General features: G+C 44.7%; 3 protein-coding genes and 1 pseudogene across 9 annotated transcripts in view; 1 reads left to right on the top strand and 3 right to left on the bottom strand.

The window, feature by feature from the left end:
* The window catches only part of LOC125722514 (uncharacterized), a 152,499-nt gene extending 134,821 nt beyond the window's left edge, over positions 1-17,678 (bottom strand). For 2 of the 5 annotated variants that reach the window (XR_007386424.1, XR_007386426.1), the window contains exon 1: positions 16,295-17,678. Coding sequence is in view for 2 of the 5 variants with exons in the window: in XM_048998706.1 (XP_048854663.1) it covers positions 16,954-17,622 (669 nt within the window). In the remaining 3 variants the exon portion in view is untranslated. Of the gene's footprint in view, positions 1-16,269 lie in introns of all 5 variants that reach the window. The other 3 variants (XR_007386425.1, XM_048998706.1, XM_048998705.1) reach the window with 3 other exon arrangements.
* LOC125722513 (uncharacterized) overlaps positions 1-17,695 on the bottom strand; it is an 81,690-nt gene extending 63,995 nt beyond the window's left edge. Inside the window, exon 1 of the mRNA XM_048998704.1 lies at positions 17,668-17,695. The gene's annotated coding sequence lies outside the window, so the exon portion shown is untranslated. The remainder of the gene's footprint in view (positions 1-17,667) is intronic.
* The window catches only part of LOC125722480 (cytohesin-2-like), a 256,228-nt pseudogene that overhangs the window by 7,053 nt on the left and 227,773 nt on the right, over positions 1-21,402 (bottom strand).
* LOC125722512 (uncharacterized) overlaps positions 1-21,402 on the top strand; it is a 249,238-nt gene that overhangs the window by 16,110 nt on the left and 211,726 nt on the right. The window lies entirely within an intron of this gene.

Raw genomic sequence — 21,402 nt, 5'->3', positions numbered from 1 at the left:
GTCTATCGTCCAATAAAAACGCTCGGCGCTAGTTTTGACCGTGTGTTTTTTCCTCACGCAAGCGTTTGTATCACATCGGCGTATGGCGCCAATTTGTAAAGGTCATAAGTCGAGACATACATCGAGTCTGTCAATTTGTCCGCCAGTAAATTCTGCAGGGCCGTGCCACCTGGCCATCGAGGCGCCCCCCCTACCCGGCCACGCGGGCCATACATCGAGTCTGACACTTTGTCCTCCAGTAAATTCTGTTTAAAGTTTTGTTTTCACATACGTCCCAAATTACAGATAATTTTCTTACACAGGCACGAGTAGCATCATCAAGGCCGTACCACCTGGTCATACATCAAGTCTGACAATTTGCCCGCCAGTAAATTCTGTTTATAGTTTTGTTTGTCATACATGACCGTGCAGATATGGGGTGACAGAGACAATTAAATTGTATTACGTCGAGCGGGGGGGGGGGGGGGGGCTTTTCCTCCTCCTAGAGGCACAACGCCTTACCAAAGTTTGTACCAGCCAAAGAACCACAAGTTTCATCGAGACCTTACCCGGTAAGTATATTATTTCTTTTATTCCTGTTATAAAAATGCTATTCAATTAAAAAATAACATTCTAATAATAGGTATTCTCTTTTTTTTTTTTTTTTTTCTATGTACGAGAGAGAGAGAGAGAGAGAGACTACGCCGACCGGTCAAGAGAAAATCTGCGAGAGAATCAACAGGTATGGACGGAGCAACACCCCCAGCGGCTATACCCGAAGCCTTATTAAATGAAATAGCCATTATCAACAATGCTAATAATGAAAATGATGCGGATTACTCTGCTCAACACGACTCGCCACCAGCGGCGTCTGCTGAAACACTGGCCCAGGACCCCTGTTTTCTCCCATCCTTAGAGACATTAACAAGCATGTTAAATGAAAGGGGTTCTGAAGCAGAAGCGGGGCTACCCCCCACCGACGAGGTCGCATGGTCCCCCGCGGATTCTGAATTGTGGGAGGCCTTGTCAGACGTGGAATTTCTTCTCGATGCTGAGGAGATTGAAAATGAATTTGGGCTGGGACAATTTGAAAATGTTCAACAGGAAGGTGGCGGTGCCGTCGGTGACGTGGATCCCCAGCCTGACGGGGTCCTTCATCGCCGCAGATTCAATAACGTACAGATTAGGCGGATTCTAAATATCCCGCGACCTAGAAACGAAGGCAATTTCCGCGAGTACTATGAAAATGTAATCGAGGGGTTTCAAAATATTGTGAATGAGGCGATTCTTTACGCCGTATGGGGAGCCTATATACAGGTCACCCTGCGCGCTGACTTTTTAAACGACGAGCTGTCGCAAATTGTACGGTATGGGGTGGGGGAGCTGACAGACTTGCAGCAGCTGCTGGATCGCCTGGTACAGTCTAATCAAGAGATTTTAAACGATTCCAACCTAGAAGTAATCGTAGACGTAATAAATATCCCACGCGGCGGTGCGAACAAACGTAAACTACAGACCATGTTAGCTTCAGAAATAATTTCTAAAAAAGCCAGACACATGTTTATCATTAATAACAACACCAACGCGTGTTTCGCCATAAACTTGGCGCACCTGCTGGACGAAAACTTTACTGTTGCCGAGGCTGAAAAGCTCGGCCTGGAGTTACAGGAGAAAGCGGGATTCACCCCCGATCACGCAGTCGCTTTGAATGACATTATCAATTTCGAGAAAATCATTGATTGCAAAGCAGTGGTGTATTATCAACAACCTTATTCAAACAATCTCCAAATTTACCAGACACCCACGCCTAGCGACGGTAGACGGGCGGTGTATTTCTTTTTACACAATCAGCATTTTTACGGCATTAAAAGCGTAAAGGGCTTCTTAGGCGTGGGGTACGTTTGCCCGAGCTGTTTCAAAGGGTACGATTCGCCTCACTCTCATCAATGCGAAAAATTTTGTAGCGTCTGTCAGACTAATTGCAGAGAAGGTGAAAGCACACCGGCGATACTATGTGAGCGTTGTAATTTCAGATGTTTAAATGACACCTGCTTTGAGCGCCACCGTACGCCTAGGGTCTGCCCAGTTAGGGGGGAGCTCGCTACCCCCTGTGACAAGTTCAGAAAATGCAAAGCCTGCGGGCTCAGATACTACCTCACTCCCGAGAACCAAAAACCGCACTCGTGTAAAGCGGAAAAATGTAATATCTGCGACGCTAAACTCCACACGGCCGTGTCAGACATATCCACCCCACATCTCTGCTATCTAAATCCACCCGAGAAGCCTAACATAGGGGAACGGGCCGAAAGGGGTGAGGGGCGTAAAAAGGCCACCGAATATGTGTTTTTTGACTTTGAAACATCTCAGAGGTCGGGTACCCATATCCCGGTGTACGTCTGCGCCATCTCCGATCAGAACGAGACAATGACCGCCGAGGGGCCCAACTGCGCGCTACAGTTTCTCAGACATTTCAGGGCGCCCTGTTATAGAGGCGTCTGTTTCATTAGTCACTACGGTAAGGCATTCGATAATTACATCATACTGAACGCGATGGTGAAGGAAGGCGTGGAACCGCGTGTGGTATCGCAGGGGAATAAAATCATTCTCATCCTGGACAGCCTGTTTGAGCAGAGGTACATCGACAGTCACTCCTTTCTAAGCATGCCGTTGAGAAAAATCCCCGATGCGATGGGATGCTCGACTCAGATGCGAAAAGGCTATTTTCCGCATCATTTCACAGACGTGGAAAACTTTAGTTACGTGGGGCCCTACCCCCCTCCCGATCAATTTGGGCCCGATCAAATGTCCACCAAAGAACGCGACAAGTTTTATCAATGGTACGACGCTGTAAAGCACCAGACCTTTAATTTTCACAAAGAGATGATCGCTTACTGTAAGAACGATGTGGAGATTCTGAAAGAGGGCTGCTTGCGCTTCCTGTGGGAGTTTAAAACGCTCACGGGTTGCGATCCCTTCTCCGCGGCCACCATCGCTTCGGCTGCGTTGCTAGTTTACAGGACAAATTTCCTGCCCAGACATACGATCGCGATCCCGGATGTATGGGATTACAGGAGGCAATACAAAAGTTATTCGAGCGTGTCCATCCAGTGGCTGGAATTCATCGGGCGCGCGCGCGGCATCGAAATTCGACACGCGCTGCGCGGGGGTGAAGTGAGTGTGGGGCGCTTTCACTTAGACGGATACGCCGAGATTGAGGGGGAGAAATGGGCTTTCGAGTTTCTAGGCTGTCAGTTTCACGGCTGTCCTACCTGCAACAACGAACACGATATCTGCCCCCTGACCCGCGAGAGCTTCGGTGCCCTGTACGTTAAAACAAGGGAAAAACTCGAGGCGTTGCGCCAAGAGTTTAATATGAACGTGGAATCCATCTGGGAACACGAATGGGCTCACGCTAAAACTCACGACCCACAGGTACAGCGTTTCCTGTCAGACTTTGAGCCCCCTGAGCCCCTAAGGCCGCGAGAAGCGCTGTTTGGGGGTCGGACGTCGGCCATTCGCCTGCGTTACGACGTCACGGGGCAAGAGCGCGTCCGCTACGTGGATTTCACGTCGCTGTACCCGTACACTCTGGCTAAATGTGAATTCCCCGTGGGGCACCCAGAAATCATTCATTCGAATTTTAAGCCTCTGAATGAATACTTTGGCCTGATCAAAGCCACGGTCAACACCCCGCGCGAGCTGTTTTTCCCCGTCCTACCCAGCAGACTGCCAAATGGGAAACTGGTGTTTACACTGTGCAGGACGTGCGCGATCGAGAACAGACAGGAGGGGGCGTGCGGGCATTCCGACGCAGAGCGGGCATTGACAGGCGTGTGGGTATCTGCGGAGCTCAATCTGGCTTTAGACAGGGGGTACTCGCTCGTTAAAATTCACGAAGTGTGGCATTTTCCCCAGACCAGCGGCGACCTGTTTAGAGATTACATTAAAACCTTTCTCAAAGTGAAGCAGCAGGCTTCGGGCTACCCCGGCGACGCGACCGATGACGTGGGTCGCAGGGAGTACATAAAAAACTATCTCGAGCGTGAGGGGATCGAATTGGAGCCCGATCAGATAGTGTCTAATGAAGGGAAGCGGCAAGTGTCCAAACTTCTGCTTAACTCTCTGTGGGGTAAACTGGCGCAGAGGAGCAACATGCTCCAGACATGTATAGTGTCTGACCCGGGGGAATTTTTTAATTTTTTCTGCTCGGACCTGTACGAGATTTCCAGCTTCGCGTTTGTCAACGACGAGGTCACCCTCATCCGCTGGCGTTTCAAGTCTTCCTACAAAGTGCCGCCGGGAAAGACTAACATATTCATAGCGTGTCAAACTACCGCGTGGGGTCGGTTGACGCTTTACAAAGAACTGGAAAGATTGGGGCGGAGGGTGCTGTATCACGACACCGACAGCATCGTGTACATAAGCAGGCCTGGTGAATATGACCCGACCTTAGGCAATTACCTGGGCGAGCTGACGTCCGAATTAGCCCCCGATGAATACATTGCTTCGTGGGGTGCGCTGGGACCAAAAAGTTACTGTTACCGACTCAACAACGGGAAAACACAAATGAAATGTAAGGGTATAACTCTAAATTACGAAACCTGTCAAAAGGTAAACTTTGACAGTATGATCGGATTGATTGAAAACTACATCGGAGGTTGTAGGAATAACCCCGCTATAATGACGCAGTACAACAAAATCGAACGCGACATGAAAAGCTTTCGCCTGTTTAATAGGCCTCTAGATAAAAAGGTCAGGGTCGTCTACGACAAACGCAGATTGCTGGCTAGCGGGGAAACTCTGCCTTTTGGTTACTGAAATGTAAAACTAGCAGCATCGCAAAAGGGCTTTTAAAGTTTTTTCTAAAAATCAAAGATGTTCATTTGTTTTAAAATGAAAAGTTTTTTTCAAAGATGTTTTTTAAAATCAAAGTAAGATGTACAAATGTTTTAAACTGAGAAATGTTCCTAGTAAGATGTTTTTAAAAATGAAAAGTTTTTTACAAAGATGTTTTCTAAAAATCAAAGATGTTTTTAAAATGATCATAGTATGATGTTTTTAAAATGTTCATAGTAAGATGTTTTTAAAAATGAAAAGTTTTTTCCAAAGATGTTTTTTAAAATCAAAGATGTTTTAAGATGTTTTTAAAATGTTCCTAGTAAGATGTTTTTTATTTTCAAACTTGTGTACTGAAATGTTTTTGTATTTATGATTTGTACATTTATCACAAGAGTTTTTATTAAAAACTTACCCATGCACTCTGTGTCTGTGAAAGCTGACACCCCTCCAGCAGTGGTTTGCACGTGTGTGTGTGTGTGTGTGTGTGTGTGTGTGTGTGTGTGTGTCCTCGGAAAGATTTAAAAGATTAGGGCAGTATTTACCGTTTCGTCAGTGTGTTTTTTTTTTTTTTGCAAAATGATGGGTAGCGGCGTGAGAGAGGTCGACTTTGATCACCGTTTAGAACTCCCGTTTACGGCTATAATCGCAGGGGCAAGTTCTTCGGGGAAAACCTATTTCACTAAAGAAATGCTTTTAAATCAGAGTCACTGTTTCATAGGGGGCCCCGTTAAAAAAATTGTGTGGTGTTTCGCTTCCCATCAGCCGCTTTATGATGAACTACGCGATCGGATCAGCGAAATTGAATTTATACAAGGGCTTCCCAAAAGCTGGGAGGATGAGGAGCGCTTCCCCTCAGGCTCCTTGATAATCATCGATGATTTGATGGACAGCGCGTCCGAAAACAAACTCGTGGCAGAAGCTTTCACGAGGTTCAGACATCACCGTCAAATCTCGGTCATCTACCTGGTGCAGAACGTATTTCACCAGGGCAAGTACAGCAGGACTATAGCCCTAAATACGACTTATTATTGTCTGTTTAAGAATGTGCGAGACAGAATGCAAATCAAAGTTTTAGCTCAGCAAATGTTTCCTTGGCAGAAAAAGTTTTTTCTAGATGCCTACCATGAGGCCACAGGGCCCGCGCACGGCTATTTATTGGTCGATTTGAGAGCCACGTGCCCAGAAGAGTTCCGACTCAGGACCGGATTATTACCGGGGTCGTTACCCATCGTCTTTCTACCGGCGAGCCATTGATTTATCACTACTAAGCTATGTCCGAACATCTCAGGAAACACCTGCCGACCCTTAAAGTTTTACAGAGGACGAGGGGGGTGAAACGTAAAAAGATTCTTACGGCTGACCCATCTAACGACATAATTTTGGCTCTCTCCGAAATCTGTCTCAATCTCATAAGAGGTCGCATACCTTTAACCGTAGCTCAATTTACCAAACTCAAGAAACAGAAAAGATTGATTAAACTTTTCGCATGTAAGAAAAACAGCGTCGCTAGGAAACGCGTGGCAATTCTTCAAAAAGGAGGATTCTTATTACCGCTCTTATCAGTGGCTCTGCCATTCGTTACAAGCCTGTTTGCCGGTAAGACGGCTAACTAGCCTTTTCCAGCAACATGAGCCAAGTCAAGAAAATGTTTATGCTCAGCCCCCAGCAACTGCGTACGCTGACCCAGAGGGCGACCCCGCATACCATCGGGGAATCGGCCCTGGGTGAACTCGAACACCAGATGCAGGGTTTAATAAATCAGCCGGCTATGCATCTGGATGAAAAAGTGAAGAGATACAACCAATTGCTACAGAGGTATCTGAATCTAGCCCGAAAAGAGGAAAATCAGGGGCGAGAAATTGTCCTTACAGAGCGGAAAGAAAAAACGGACGAGGAGGAGGAGGGGAGACAGCCTGACGGCGGCGGCGCGACTGGGGACAAATCTGTAGGCGCCTAGGGCTAGAAAGAACGTGGGGTACATCTTGCATAAACTGCTCGATTCCGACGGGGCGGTACGTTGGACCCAGTCGGGTGAACTCATCATCAGAGATAGACCCATTAAAGGTTCCCATATTTTAGATTTGATGAAAACTTTATCGCAGCCTAAATCCCACGCCGGCGGATATCCTAAAGGCTGGGAACCCTTTTTAAACGTGATATCAGAATTAAACATCCCCCTCACGAGCGTGGGTAACATCCAAGCCAGGAAAGCCCTAAGTCATCTTAAAGATTACGGCGGAAGGGATCCCCCGCCTCCCTCCTCCCCTCCTGTGAAACAGAACCTCGGGAGACGTAGAAAACGTATTGTTGACGACTCACCACCACCGCTTGAGGGAACCCCTCACACACCGCGCGATTCCTCCCCAGAATATCGTTTATGGCCTTTAAAGGGTACTCCTTATGCTCCGTGGATAGATTACAACGATTAAGTGTTTTATATACGTGTGTGAAAAAGAATTAAAACGCCTGTAACGCGTCGGTTAATAAAATGTAACATTTATTGAATAAAGGGTGTCACGTTTTTATTTTTTCCCCAACATGAATCTAACAAGCATAACAATCTTTAAATAGTTTTAACGAACATACATTTTGCGGCTTTGAAAGTTTATCGGCATTAACACGGCTAATACACTTGTGATATTTCTTGATAAACTCGGATACTAGAGCGTCGTTTTTCCTCAAGTCGTCAGAGTACAACATCATAGTCTCTTGAAATGAAAGTCCCTTGAAGCGCCGGTAGAGGAAAAAGGCGACGTGGGCCCCGCACGTGGAAGAAAAGTCATGTTGAACTTGACGCGTATTATACCTTATTTCGGTAGCGTGCCTCCCCAAGAAGCTCATAAAACTCTTTGGGTAGTAAGGGGAATCGGGGGGATAACCGTAAGAATCAAAGAAGGAGGCTTTACCCTCTTGGGGCTCCAAAATTATCCCGATCCAGTGTTCACCCTCTCTATTCTGGTCATGCGTGTTTGCGACCAGAAAAGCGGGCCTGGTCTCTATGCGGGTGGGTAATAAATCGCTAGGCCACACGCCTCCAAAAGCATCCCCCAGCAGGGGCCGTAAAACGCATTCCAGCTGGTGAGTGTTCATGATGATGATGATTAAAAGTCCACCAGAACCTGTCTCTTGGCGTTTATTTCAATCACGCTGTCGAAGCAGGCGTAGACGATGAGACTCATGGTTCGAGGTAGTGGGGCTCTGAACCTTAAATCCAGACGGCACGTGCCGCTGATGGCGGGTGACAGGGCACCGCCGTCCAGCTCGTCGTCTCGGGAGAGATTGAGAGCAAATAGCGAGTATCCGTTTTCAAAATCCTCGCGGTTGATGCATAAGGGCGAATCCTTTAAATGCCTGTTTGTAGCCAGGAAAAGGTTGTAAAACTCTCTGACCGACTGCCTCGCTCTAAAATCGGGCTGGAACGGTTTGCTGGGTATGTGTCACCCGTTGACTGAGAGGCTCAGAAATTCCAGGTCACAATGCTGAAACCTGAACGGGTTTCTGTTTCGCGTGCCCACGAACGCGGCGTGGTCCACGATCCCCAAAACGATGTAGCGCAGTAAGTTGCCCAGGAAGAGGTTGTCCTGCGGGCAAACCCGCGATTGTGCGGGCAGCGTATAATTTTTAACAACTACCCTGCTTATAGGGTACAGGGCGTTTGCTTTCATGAGAGCGGCCGAGTGACCCAGTGACACCGCCGGGGAGACCTCCACTTTTTTCACAAACAGGCTGGCCCTCAGTATTTTCAGCTCGTAATCGGTGTCATTTCTACACATGAGACTAAAGTCGCTTTTAGCCTTTACAAACTTTAAGCGTATATCCACGTTGTTTAACAGCATTCGTTCGCTGAAAAAAATATCGGCGTGTATAGGACCCATCAGAGAAAACTCCTGAGAGTTTCTACAGAAGGCGGCTCGCTTCTGTAACCCCACGTTGGGGCCCTGCGCTGAGACGTCCACGCTATCCAAGTCGCCCCCGACGTCTTTGTACCAGAGCCCTGCCGAAAACTGACTCTCTAGCGTATCCGTAGAAAAATTGAGCAGGGTCTCTATGACTGACCTATAGGGGTGCGTGGCCGACGAAGAACTGATCAGGACGTCGTTCAGACTCACATCCAGCTGGGAGAATATGCCGTTTAGCGGGTACTGTATAATACCGCAGGGGTCGGCGTCAACCAGGGGGGCTCCATCGGCCCTAACGATCTTGAGCCTTAGATATAGCAGTGTAGAGTTGAGGTCCAGATAGAAATTGCCCGACCCCGGTATTAGGAAATCCAAAACATCCTGATCGGTAATGGAATTTAATGGGTTGATTTCTACATAATTGGTCTGATCTATGGATAATTGCGTCATAGGGGCCGCAAACAGGTCCAATTCAGATTTGGTACATTCAGCCGAGAGCCGGTGAGCTAGAGCCATTCTTGTTTACGCTGTGTTTTCTCTCTCTTAAAATATGTCCCCGGGGGGTTTCCTGTTTCTCTTGGCGGATGGAGACTTGGGAATCCTGACGCCTCTGCCAGATTTTTTTTTCTTTTTTTTTTTATGACCTTGCAGCAGGGCTAGAGGTGCTTGGGCTCTCTTTCTACTCCCCCTCCGAGAGAGGAACAGCAGACCCGACCCTTCCTGCTTGGGGTCACCTGTGTTTGTAAAACGGCCGCTGACTACAGAGCTGACTAGATCCGATCCTATTCCTTTGACCGCCGATTTCAAATGAGGTTTCGCTATATCGACCCCACGCTTAAGAAAGGGTAAAACGAATCTAAAAGCCCTACTGAGCATGGACCCCAACCCACGCCCGTACATCACGGGGCTCCCCGCAAAACCGGGGAGCCCATGTCCCGCCTGACTGGTGTAATATGTAATAAATCTCTGTGGATTGTGGTACGCCATGCTCCCCCCCCCCCAACACTGTTTACACTGTGCAGGACGTGCGCGATCGAGAACAGACAGGAGGGGGCGTGCGGGCATTCCGACGCAGAGCGGGCATTGATAGGCGTGTGGGTAACTGCGGAGCTAAATCTGGCATTAGTCTGACAGACGCTACAACATTTTTCGCATTGATGAGAGTGAGGGGAATCGTACCCTTTGAAACAGCTCGGGCAAACGTACCCCACGCCTAAGAAGCCCTTTACGCTTTTAATGCCGTAAAAATGCTGATTGTGTAAAAAGAAATACACCGCCCGTCTACCGTCGCTAGGCGTGGGTGTCTGGTAAATTTGGAGATTGTTTGAATAAGGTTGTTGATAATACACCACTGCTTTGCAATCAATGATTTTCTCGAAATTGATAATGTCATTCAAAGCGACTGCGTGATCGGGGGTGAATCCCGCTTTCTCCTGTAACTCCAGGCCGAGCTTTTCAGCCTCGGCGTCAGTGAAGTTTTCGTCCAGCAGGTGCGCCAAGTTTATGGCGAAACACGCGTTGGTGTTGTTATTAATGATAAACATGTGTCTGGCTTTTTTAGAAATTATTTCTGAAGCTAACATGGTCTGTAGTTTACGTTTGTTCGCACCGCCGCGTGGGATATTTATTACGTCTACGATTACTTCTAGGTTGGAATCGTTTAAAATCTCTTGATTAGACTGTACCAGGCGATCCAGCAGCTGCTGCAAGTCTGTCAGCTCCCCCACCCCATACCGTACAATTTGCGACAGCTCGTCGTTTAAAAAGTCAGCGCGCAGGGTGACCTGTATATAGGCTCCCCATACGGCGTAAGGAATCGCCTCATTCACAATATTTTGAAACCCCTCGATTACATTTTCATAGTACTCGCGGAAATTGCCTTCGTTTCTAGGTCGCGGGATATTTAGAATCCGCCTAATCTGTACGTTATTGAATCTGCGGCGATGAAGGACCCCGTCAGGCTGGGGATCCACGTCACCGACGGCACCGCCACCTTCCTGTTGAACATTTTCAAATTGTCCCAGCCCAAATTCATTTTCAATCTCCTCAGCATCGAGAAGAAATTCCACGTCTGACAAGGCCTCCCACAATTCAGAATCCGCGGGGGACCATGCGACCTCGTCGGTGGGGGGTAGCCCCGCTTCTGCTTCAGAACCCCTTTCATTTAACATGCTTGTTAATGTCTCTAAGGATGGGAGAAAACAGGGGTCCTGGGCCAGTGTTTCAGCAGACGCCGCTGGTGGCGAGTCGTGTTGAGCAGAGTAATCCGCATCATTTTCATTATTAGCATTGTTGATAATGGCTATTTCATTTAATAAGGCTTCGGGTATAGCCGCTGGGGGTGTTGCTCCGTCCATACCTGTTGATTCTCTCGCAGATTTTCTCTTGACCGGTCGGCGTAGTCTCTCTCTCTCTCGTACATAGAAAAAAAAAAAAAAAAAAAGAGAATACCTATTATTAGAATGTTATTTTTTAATTGAATAGCATTTTTATAACAGGAATAAAAGAAATAATATACTTACCGGGTAAGGTCTCGATGAAACTTGTGGTTCTTTGGCTGGTACAAACTTTGGTAAGGCGTTGTGCCTCTAGGAGGAGGAAAAGGCCCCCCGCTCGACGTAATACAATTTAATTGTCTCTGTCACCCCATATCTGCACGGTCATGTATGACAAACAAAACTATAAACAGAATTTACTGGCGGTCAAATTGTCAGACTTGATGTATGACCAGGTGGTACGGCCTTGATGATGCTACTCGTGCCTGTGTAAGAAAATTATCTGTAATTTGGGACGTATGTGAAAACAAAACTTTAAACAGAATTTACTGGAGGGCAAAAGTGTCAGACTCGATGTATGGCCCGCGTGGCCGGGTAGGGGGGCGCCTCGATGGCCAGGTGGCACGGCCCTGCAGAATTTACTGGCGGACAAATTGACAGACTCGATGTATGTCTCGACTTATGACCTTTACAAATTGGCGCCATACGCCGATGTGATACAAACGCTTGCGTGAGGAAAAAACACACGGTCAAAACTAGCGCCGAGCGTTTTTATTGGACGATAGACCCTGCACCTCCTCCTCTCATTCTTTGCTCCAACTTTACCATTTTATCCCACAGTCTCTCACAGTTTCTCTCAGACTCGCGCAGCAGCACGCCTCTCAGCTCTCCCGCATCGCTCTCTCCGAGGATTATCCAAAGCCGTGCGGACCTTTCCGCGCTACCGCACCAGTATGTGAATAAGTCCTTTGCTGATTCTCCGAAGCCCGGGGACCTTACCACGCTACCGCACACCGTACGCTCGCGCTCCATCAGGTAACCCAGCCACGCTCACTCCCGCCCGCGCCCCACAAAATAATAATAATAATAACTTATTCAAATAACACACGCTCATAAGCACTCTCATCAATATCATTTTTAAAATAATACACACTCATAAGCACTCTCCTCAATATCATTTTAAAATAATAAACATTTAAAATAAGCATTTAAAATAATAAATAATTAAATCCAAATACCATTGCATCACTAACACAACCAACCCATGCCCCCTAAGCCACAATCATTTAAAATAATAAATAAATAATTAAATCCAAATACCATTGCATCAGTTACACAACCAACCCCCGGGGAAGAAGACAAAAAAAAATATTTAAATAAATAATTAAATCCACATGCTATTGCGTCAGTTACACAACCAAGCTCAACCCACTACAACATAAGCTCCGCCCACTGAACTTTTGAACGTGACCTTTGACCCGACCTGTCATTTTGACAAAAGCGGTATTGCATCTCTCTCTAAGCATTGACTGCAAAAAACAAGGAGACCATAACATCTCTAATAGGTGAAAACCCTAAATGTCAAGCGCCCCCTACTGGCTGGCTGCAGTACCATTATTAGCACCACCCATCCCCATGTCTTTCAGTGGTAAGAGGCGATTTTCCACATCACTTTCACTTTGCCCCCCCCCCCCCCAAAAGGGGGTTCTTTGTTTCTACTGTGCAAAATAAGTAAGTAAGTAATACTTTAAGGTATTTTGTGTCATTAATGTATGATTTAAATGCAGGTAGTTTTATTACAGTCAGCTTTTATTCACAGTGAGTAGCTTGTCATCATGAAGAGGAAATGTGACAATCGTGAGTTTTTGGGCAACCACAGAAAAGCAGGAAAGTAGAGACAGTGAGATAATTAGTGCCAGTCAGATGATAGACGTATACAGTATGTGAGTCAAGGGTTATTCATATATTAATCATTCCCATTCAGATAACAAATCCTGAGAGATCCATTCCTGAGCATCATGGCAAGAAACACCACTTGTTTACTGATAACTGCTTTCATGCAAATTCTGCTGTGCTGAGAGCAAAGATGAAGAGGGAGAGACAGCAAGAGGCTGCTGACGGCAGAAAATGCAGGTGACATGGAGGGGAGTGAGAAAAGGAGCAAATATTGATGGTTAAGAGTGAATAATGACGTCACAGCAGCCTGATCCTGATGTTAGTTTAATATGTTTCTTAGTTTGGCCTGAGGTGTGTATTTCAGATACAGCATTTAAGCAGGGAGACTGAGTGTGAGTCAATGGCAGAGAGAGAGAGAGAGAGAGAGAGAGAGCAGACAGGCAGGTGAAGATGAAGGTGTATTAGGGAGGAGGGGGGAGGAGCTTGGACCTTCACCAAATCAGCCAAATGTAAATGTCACGTCTATCAAACAGGAGACCCTGCTTTCAGGAGAAATGGTTTAAAGATCACACTGGGCTCCCTTACAGCCCCCCCTCATCTTAAGGGGGGTTCTTTGTTTCTACTGTATAATTTGTAACACAAATGTCTAAACTGGCATGAAAGACACATTCAGCTCTTGTGAAGACTGGCATGTGAAACTGGAAAAGGCACTGGGGAAATTCAGTGCACATAAAGACAGGCAGTGCCACAGATTAGCACTGATGACATGGATTCAGAAGATCAATCCTGTTAATATTCAACCTTCAGATGAGCTGGAAAGAGCAGCAGCAAGTGAGGAAAAATCTTCTGAAGTTAAGTACTTGGCACGGCAAGGCCTGGCTTTTCGAGGTGTTGGTAAGGAGAGTGGGAATTTCAAGCAGCTTCTAATGCAAACAGCAGAGGGCGATGCAGAGCTGACCATGTGGCTGAAAGGTCACCAGTGCTGTTTAACTGTAACACCTGTTCCTGGGTTGCCCTCAGTCCTTGTTATTGGTTATGATTCTCACTGTCCTGCATTGTGTCTTGTTAGCTGTGTATTTAAGTGCCTGTTCTGCTTCTGTTGTTTCATGGTTCATTATAGCTGTATGTATGTATATAGTTCTCCAGTTGTGTTTATTCCATCATTTAGTTCATTCCTGGTCATTTGCTGTTTATTTTGGATCCATCCTGATCCTTTTGGTTTTGATGTGTGTGTTGTAATAAACCCTATTTTTCCACCCGTGTCATGTACTGCCGCAACCAGAAGAGGGCAGAAGATATGGCGCAAAAACAAAGGAAGAAGCCTAACTTTAAAAAAACTTCAAAAAACATCAAGACTCATCCAGCATGGGGTGGTGGGTTAACGAATAACACAAACAATCAAAGAATAAGCAAACAAATGAGAGAAAAGATGCAGAGATGACTGAGAAGCAGGGGATGACTGGAGAAGAGACGACAGGACCAGAAGACAGGAGGGATACAGGGAGAGCGGAGAAGACAGTATAACTGAAGAATGGGAGAAGAGGAGAGACCGCAGAGGAAGGAGAACATAGATGACTGGAGGGGAGGGAATATAGGAGCAACAGAGAGAAGGAGGAAGGGCTGCGGAGGAGAAGACAGGATAAGAGGGGAAAATGTGAGCAGAGAAGGACAAACACCCCCACTGCCCAGCAAAGTGCACTTGTAAGTAAACCACAATTTTAGCCTTGGGCTCAATATCTGGACTTGTCTCTGTGTAGCAATGCATAGAATCCCTGACACTGGTTATGACTGTACTGTATTAGTCTTGATATTATCCTTCTTATCAGGAAAAACTACTTCTGCATATAGATATTTCTCAATTTTTAGTCTCATCTAATATAAAAATTGGCAGGTAGTACAAATATAATCTTATAAATGCTGAGATTAGAGTATCTGCGATGCAGGAATGCAGGGGTTTCATTGGGGACCTTTCTATGGCTTAGTACTGTGAAGGAGTACATGGTTAGTGCCAGGCGCAAATGAATATCTTTGATTTTGCATCCATTTGGTAACTTGTTGAAGTTGTCTGATAGTCAGTAATACATGGTTTAATTAATATGATTCTTTATTTACTACTTTATAACATCTGAAAGAAACTGAAATAGGAAAGCTTATTTTAATTTATGGTCCACTGGATAAACACAGACATTGCAGACGGTTTTAGAGTCTAATGCTGAATGTTTTTTGCTATGATTTTTCTGCCTGCATATGCTATGATTGGTGCAGTGAAATTTGAGAATGTGTTTGTAATCAGTATCATAGCCTCAGACAACAAACCAACGCTGTAGCGTGTCACTGTGTTTACATGTGAGAGGGGTTCCAGTTACATAATGGACTCGTTCTAATTGTTTTGACGGAGCTCGACAAACCTAAAAAATAAATGCTGGTTTTATCAAAAACTATGTCATATCGCTATATTCCAGATTTATTACAGCCAAACACATCTCGGAGCTCCGAGGAACCTCCTTCTCCCTACATTTCCCTCCTTCACACTCTTCCCTCAAATACTGTTACATTTGTCTTTTTTCCACACTCACACCCTGTCTTGATCATACTCTGACTGCATGGCATCCATATGCAGGACAAACTATTTTACAGTCTTATCTAGTATAATAGGACATAAACATTGAATTTGATAGTTATCTTTTATTTACACATTAGAACACAACACATGAACATGAAGGGATCTTTTGCATTTGCAACCAACACCTCCGCAAACCCCCCTGCGGAATACTGGCCGCGGACAGGGGTGGGAATCCCCAAGCTGGAAGACTGTACTGCATCATGTTAACATTAGCTAGCTAGTTAGCATGGATACAGAGTGCACCGGACTACAACTATAAAGGACGTAAGGTGTGTGATATAGTAAAACACTTACTAACAGGTAATGCACGTTAGCATTACGTTAAATGACAACTTTACCTGTTACCAGAATAGCCTCCTACACGTTCGCCGAATGACAGCAGGCAGAAGGCGGTGCGTTTTTCAGAAACACACCGGAGTTAAACTTACGCCGCGTTATTTACCAGCACTTGTAACACCAACATTTGCAGCCATTAACTCATATGTGGTAGTAACACTGAAATTACTTTCTCTGCGTCAAAATAAGGTAGCACTGTGATTTTGATACTTTATCATTTATACTTAACCGTACCTTCCTCCCATTCCTCCGTCTCTGCTTATTGACATTTAGGAGAGTCTCAGATATAAATTAACGATTCAAAATTATCAAACAAAGACAGACACAACACTGAAAAGATGACAAAGACACAGTTTGAAAAGTAAATATGTTTTATTGCAAATCTCTTATCTTAACATAGCCTACCTTATCATATGTTAACTTAGCCTATCATATTTTATCTTAACCTATCTTGTCATATCTTAACTTAACCTATCTTATTATATTTTAACTTAGCCTATCTTATCATATAACTTAACCTATCTTATCTTATTATATTTCAACTTAGCTTATATTAATATATTTCGTCTTAGCCTATCTTATATTTTAACTCAGCATATCTTATCCTATCGTATCTTATAGCTACATTAACACTTAAACAGTATCACTTTCCGTTGGGTCCCGCGGGATCCCAGTCCCAATGCAGGGTTCTAACACGGGTATTCTAAGAAAAAGAAAATAAACACTTTACTTAACTTTACTTAAAGCAGTCATATAACTAATAAATAAATAAATACCCAATTAATGCCTTATAAATCATTTATAAAAGTATTAAAAACACGGCTGTAAATACTTATACAAAGGCATAACACATTATAGCTATCTTGATAATGCATTATGAATGCTCTGATCTATATATACACAATAAATATCTTCATAATACATTATATCGGCCATTAATCCATAATAAACATGGCTATAATGTGTTATGCTTTTTTTTCTTCAATATTTATACCCATGTCTATAATATATTTATGGATGCATTACAGTGCATTGTGAAGGTGTCAATAATGCAGTTATATTACTGCTTTAAGTCATTTGTAAACCTGAATTCACAACCTTATAATTACTGCCTCTTGCTACTTCTTCTGAAGGGCAGGGGACAGCAGAAGAAGCACCACTTCATCTTCTTCTTCTTCTTGTGGCTCTTCTCAGTAGCATCTTCAGAAAGATCTTCGGCATTCACATGGAATGATACTTCTTCACTGTAGATCTTCTCGGCAGCATCAGCATCTTCTTTTGTTTTATCTGTCTTCATCACTTCAGTCTCGTCCTCTTCCTCAGGTCCTTCTTCTGGTATAGTCAGTAGCTGTGATCTGTCTTCAGATGCCACCATACACTGAAACCTGACCAGTGTGGTAGCATCAGCATCTTCTGCCTGCTGGAATACCACATCAGCTTCTTCATTTTCCTCAGGTCCATCTTCCTGTAAAGTCTGCAGCCATATTCTGGCTACATATGCCGCCATGCACTGCCAACTGTCCACTGTGGCAGCATCAGTGTCTTCTGCTTCCTGAAGCTCCTCATCTGTTTCTTCATCTTCCTCAAGGTCTTCCTCCTGGATGGGTTCTAGCCAAGTTCTGCCTACTTGTGACACCACATATTCCACAGCATTCCCTGTACTTTTCCCTCCTCCTCCCTTAACCTCCTCCACATTCACTCCCACCTCACATACATTCTCCTCACCTCCATTTAGCATATCCATCATACTAATACCAGCCTCTGTCCCCTCCATCACAACCCTGGAGGCCTTCCCCTCAAATGTTCCCCACTCTGGTACCTCCACATATTCCTCACTACTCTGCCCCCTTACCTCACCCTCCCCCCGGCTTGTCCGGTCCTTCCTGACTTTCTTTTTTTTGTTAAGGTAGCAAGTTTTATAAATTTCCCAGTCTTCAGATGAAAGGCCGTAATAACTCTGAAGACTTTGAGATGAAATACTAGTGCTGGCTAGCAGTCCATCCTTTCCTACACTCTCCCCTCCCTTACCCAAATCAGTAGACCCCCCCAATCCCCCCTTAACCCCCCCAGCCTGGACAGTGGGGAGTGTCACTGGTGAGAACTCCTCCACACCTTCTCCCCAGTTGATCACTTCATCCCACAGGTTCCAGGCTTCCCAGTGTTGGGTGTTGGTCCATCGATCAGCTCTCTCAATTCGCTCTCTGGGGAATAAATGAGAGATTAACCAGCACTTAAGAGAGATAATAAAATAAATAAAGAGCTGGAAATTCTTCAACCATACAGAAAATACAATTGTTATAATTATTATAATAAATAATTACAGGGTTCACATATATAAAAAAGAAAGAATAAAAGAAACAGCGAGCAAGATTGCAAAAAAAATCTACTGTAAAATGCACGATACTGTAAGTGCAATAGCATATTAAACAGTAATGTCACCAAATTATAACTAGAATCAAATACGAAACAACTGTGCTCCACATCAAATGAATACCCAGATGAATACTACCAAGAACTGAGTTAACACTAACCAAGCTAAGAATATTTGAAAGTGTTAATCCTGTGTAACAATGTAAATAGATGTAATGATAAACTTAGAAGCATCTAGCCTACTCCGAAAGTAATGCCCCAATTTTTTTTTAACAATTTACCTACCACCCTGTACAGTAGGGGGTCCCAACTTCCGGTCGGTGTTCCGGTACCGTCCGCGCGGAGTATTGCACCGGGCGGCAGACAACCGGGGGTAGAGGAGCCAGCCGTCCCGTTTATTAGGGGATCGCGCCGTTTTGGAAAGAAAGCTGCCCGTATTGATGTACGGAAATACGCCATTAGCCCCGCATGTCCGTATACACCGTCAATCTCCCGCCGCTCGGCGTGGGAACCCCCAAATTATACCGCCGTCTTACCCATCCGTGACACTTTTCTACGACGGAAACCGATCCGCGGACATCGAAAGGTTGGGAAGCCCTACTAAACTAGCATGTTTGAGATGAATTTACTAACCAAATAGTCTGTCATTATTTAAATATTAGCAACCACAGTAGCAATAAAAACCACTGCACTTTAAATGACGTTAAAAAATATGTAATATTAAAAAAATATGTAATGTTTTTTATTGTATTATAGACATTTACTATGTCATTATAGTATAAAAGGCTAAATAATCAAAGCAGCACAACATCAGTTGAAGAATTCAAAGACATTTTGGAGAGCTAACAAGCTACTCACCTCTGCGCCATTTTCACTCAGAGTTTGTTGCGCTTCAAACGGTAAAGTTTGTTTACGTTGTTTCTATGGAAACTGCTCTGACTCTCCACTTGACCGTAATATAAAGGCATGTATGCAGTAATTTTCTGATTGCAGATTTGATCCCTATGCAGTAATTGACCACTGACCTCTTGGACCCTCTGGGCTGCCTTCACCTGCATTGAGGCAGCTGTTACGTTTGCTGTCATTACATTCAGCCCAAAATATCAAAGTACAGGATTTAAGATTTGAATTAGTAACAGGACCGTGGGAAACAAAACATATATGTTATTGATCCCTCGAAGAAAGTTTTCAATTTTCTCCTTCTTTCAGTTCTTAAATAACGTGTCAGTTTTTGCTCTGTTTGGTTGGGATTTACCATTTTAACATTGTAGCAGTTCCTAGGCAATACACAGACAAATTCTTTTTTTTAGGATGGAATTGTTATGCTGTAAACGATTACCTTCACGTTTCAACAAAGGTACTTGCTTTTGATATATAATTTTTTGTACATGTGTACTCTGGTCATACCCCTTGTACATATGGATGGCATGGAAGGACAGTCACTGCTGTCACCTATACTGTCCCTGTCTGCTTTTCTCATTTAAGTGTTGATACGGCAAAAGGAGATGGACCTTTTGTAGAAATTTCCAGCCAGAGACTTGGTTCCTATATGACGAGAATATTTTATTTTAATTCAGGCTAAGAAACTACTAGGGGTGCAACGGATCGCGGTTGATCCGTGATCCGTACGGATTACGACCCACGGTTCGGAACGCACGTGATCCGCGGATTAACTCGTTTTTTAAACTTTTAGATAAAAAAAAAAAAAATTACCGCAGATAAAACTGTGTTTTCTGCTGATATTGCTTAAATAATAAATAATTAATTACACAGAAGTCGTGTTTACGTCAGCGGAACATGTGACTCAGTCAACAACGATGGCTAGCGGCGGAACAGAGGAACTCGAAAAGCCTCCCGCGTCATTCAAATCTTTTGTATGGGAGCATTTTGGCTTTCCTGTAAAATATAATGATGACGGAAGAAGGGTGGTGGACAAAACAGTTACAGTGTGTAGACACTGTGGCACGAGAAAGCCGTATGAAAGTGGCAATACATCGAGTATGGCCACGCATCTGAAGCGACATCACCCCGGTGTGCAGACAGGATGCAAACCGAAGCAACCACAGCAACAGCTGCTCACCGCTGCATTTAAGCAGCACTTTGCACCAGAATCAGAGCGGGCTAAAGCTATTACCAAATCTATCGGGATGTTTATCGCGGCAGACATGAGGCCATACTCTGTTGTTGAAAACAAGGGTTTTAAAAACCTCCTAAAAGTGCTTGAGCCACGGTACGAAATACCCTCGCGCACACATTTCAGCATGAAGGTCATGCCTGAACTTTACGAACAGGAAAAAAGCAAAATCGTCGCAGACTTATCAGATGCATCCTCTATTTCGATCACCACAGACGGGTGGACATCAAGGGCTACCGAAAGCTACGTGACTGTGACTGCCCATTATATAACAGCGGGATGGGAGATGCAAAGTCCGGTGCTACAGACACGCCCCCTCTATGAGACTCACACAAGCACAAATCTAGCGCAAATCCTGATAGAAGCAGTAGCTGAGTGGAAGTTAAAGAGACACAATGCATGTAGCAATATCCCAGTCACCACAGATAATGCCAGAAACTAAGTAAGTGACAGAAGCTGGACTAGGGCCACAGATATCTTGCTTTGCACATGTGATAAATTTAGCATGCCAAAGAGGAATCTCAGTTAACCAGATGGATCGCCTTCTTGGGAGGATTAGGAAGGTGGTTTATTTTTTCCACAGAAGTACAACAGCAGCTCATGTCCTTAAAACAAAGCAAGAAATGCTACAGCTACCAGCCCACAAGCTCATACACGACGTCACTACAAGATGGAATTCCACATATGACATGTTGGAGCGCTATCTTGAGCAGCAGGCAGCAGTATACTCTGCACTGACAGAAAAGACACTGAAAAAAAATATCAGAGACATTGTCACCTTGTCTGATGATGATGTGAAAGTAGCAGAGGAGGTCCTTCAGCTCCTCAAACCTCTCAAAACAGTCACAACCCTATTGAGTACTGAAAATGCACCATCTGTGTCCATGATCCTACCTCTGAAAACCAGAATTATACAATCCATGTGTGCAAATGAGGAAGACACCAGCATTACCAGAGATGTTAAGGCTGCCATAAGAGGGGACCTGATTTCCAGATACACCAACCCCCCTGAAATACAAGATTATCTTCACAGATCTACTGCACTTGATC

The sequence above is a fragment of the Brienomyrus brachyistius genome, unplaced genomic scaffold (genome assembly GCF_023856365.1).
Source record: "Brienomyrus brachyistius isolate T26 unplaced genomic scaffold, BBRACH_0.4 scaffold39, whole genome shotgun sequence".
NCBI classification, from domain to species: Eukaryota; Metazoa; Chordata; class Actinopteri; order Osteoglossiformes; family Mormyridae; genus Brienomyrus; species Brienomyrus brachyistius.
The sequence above is the reverse complement of the archived record's forward strand: the minus strand, read 5'-3'. Positions and strand labels throughout refer to the sequence as shown.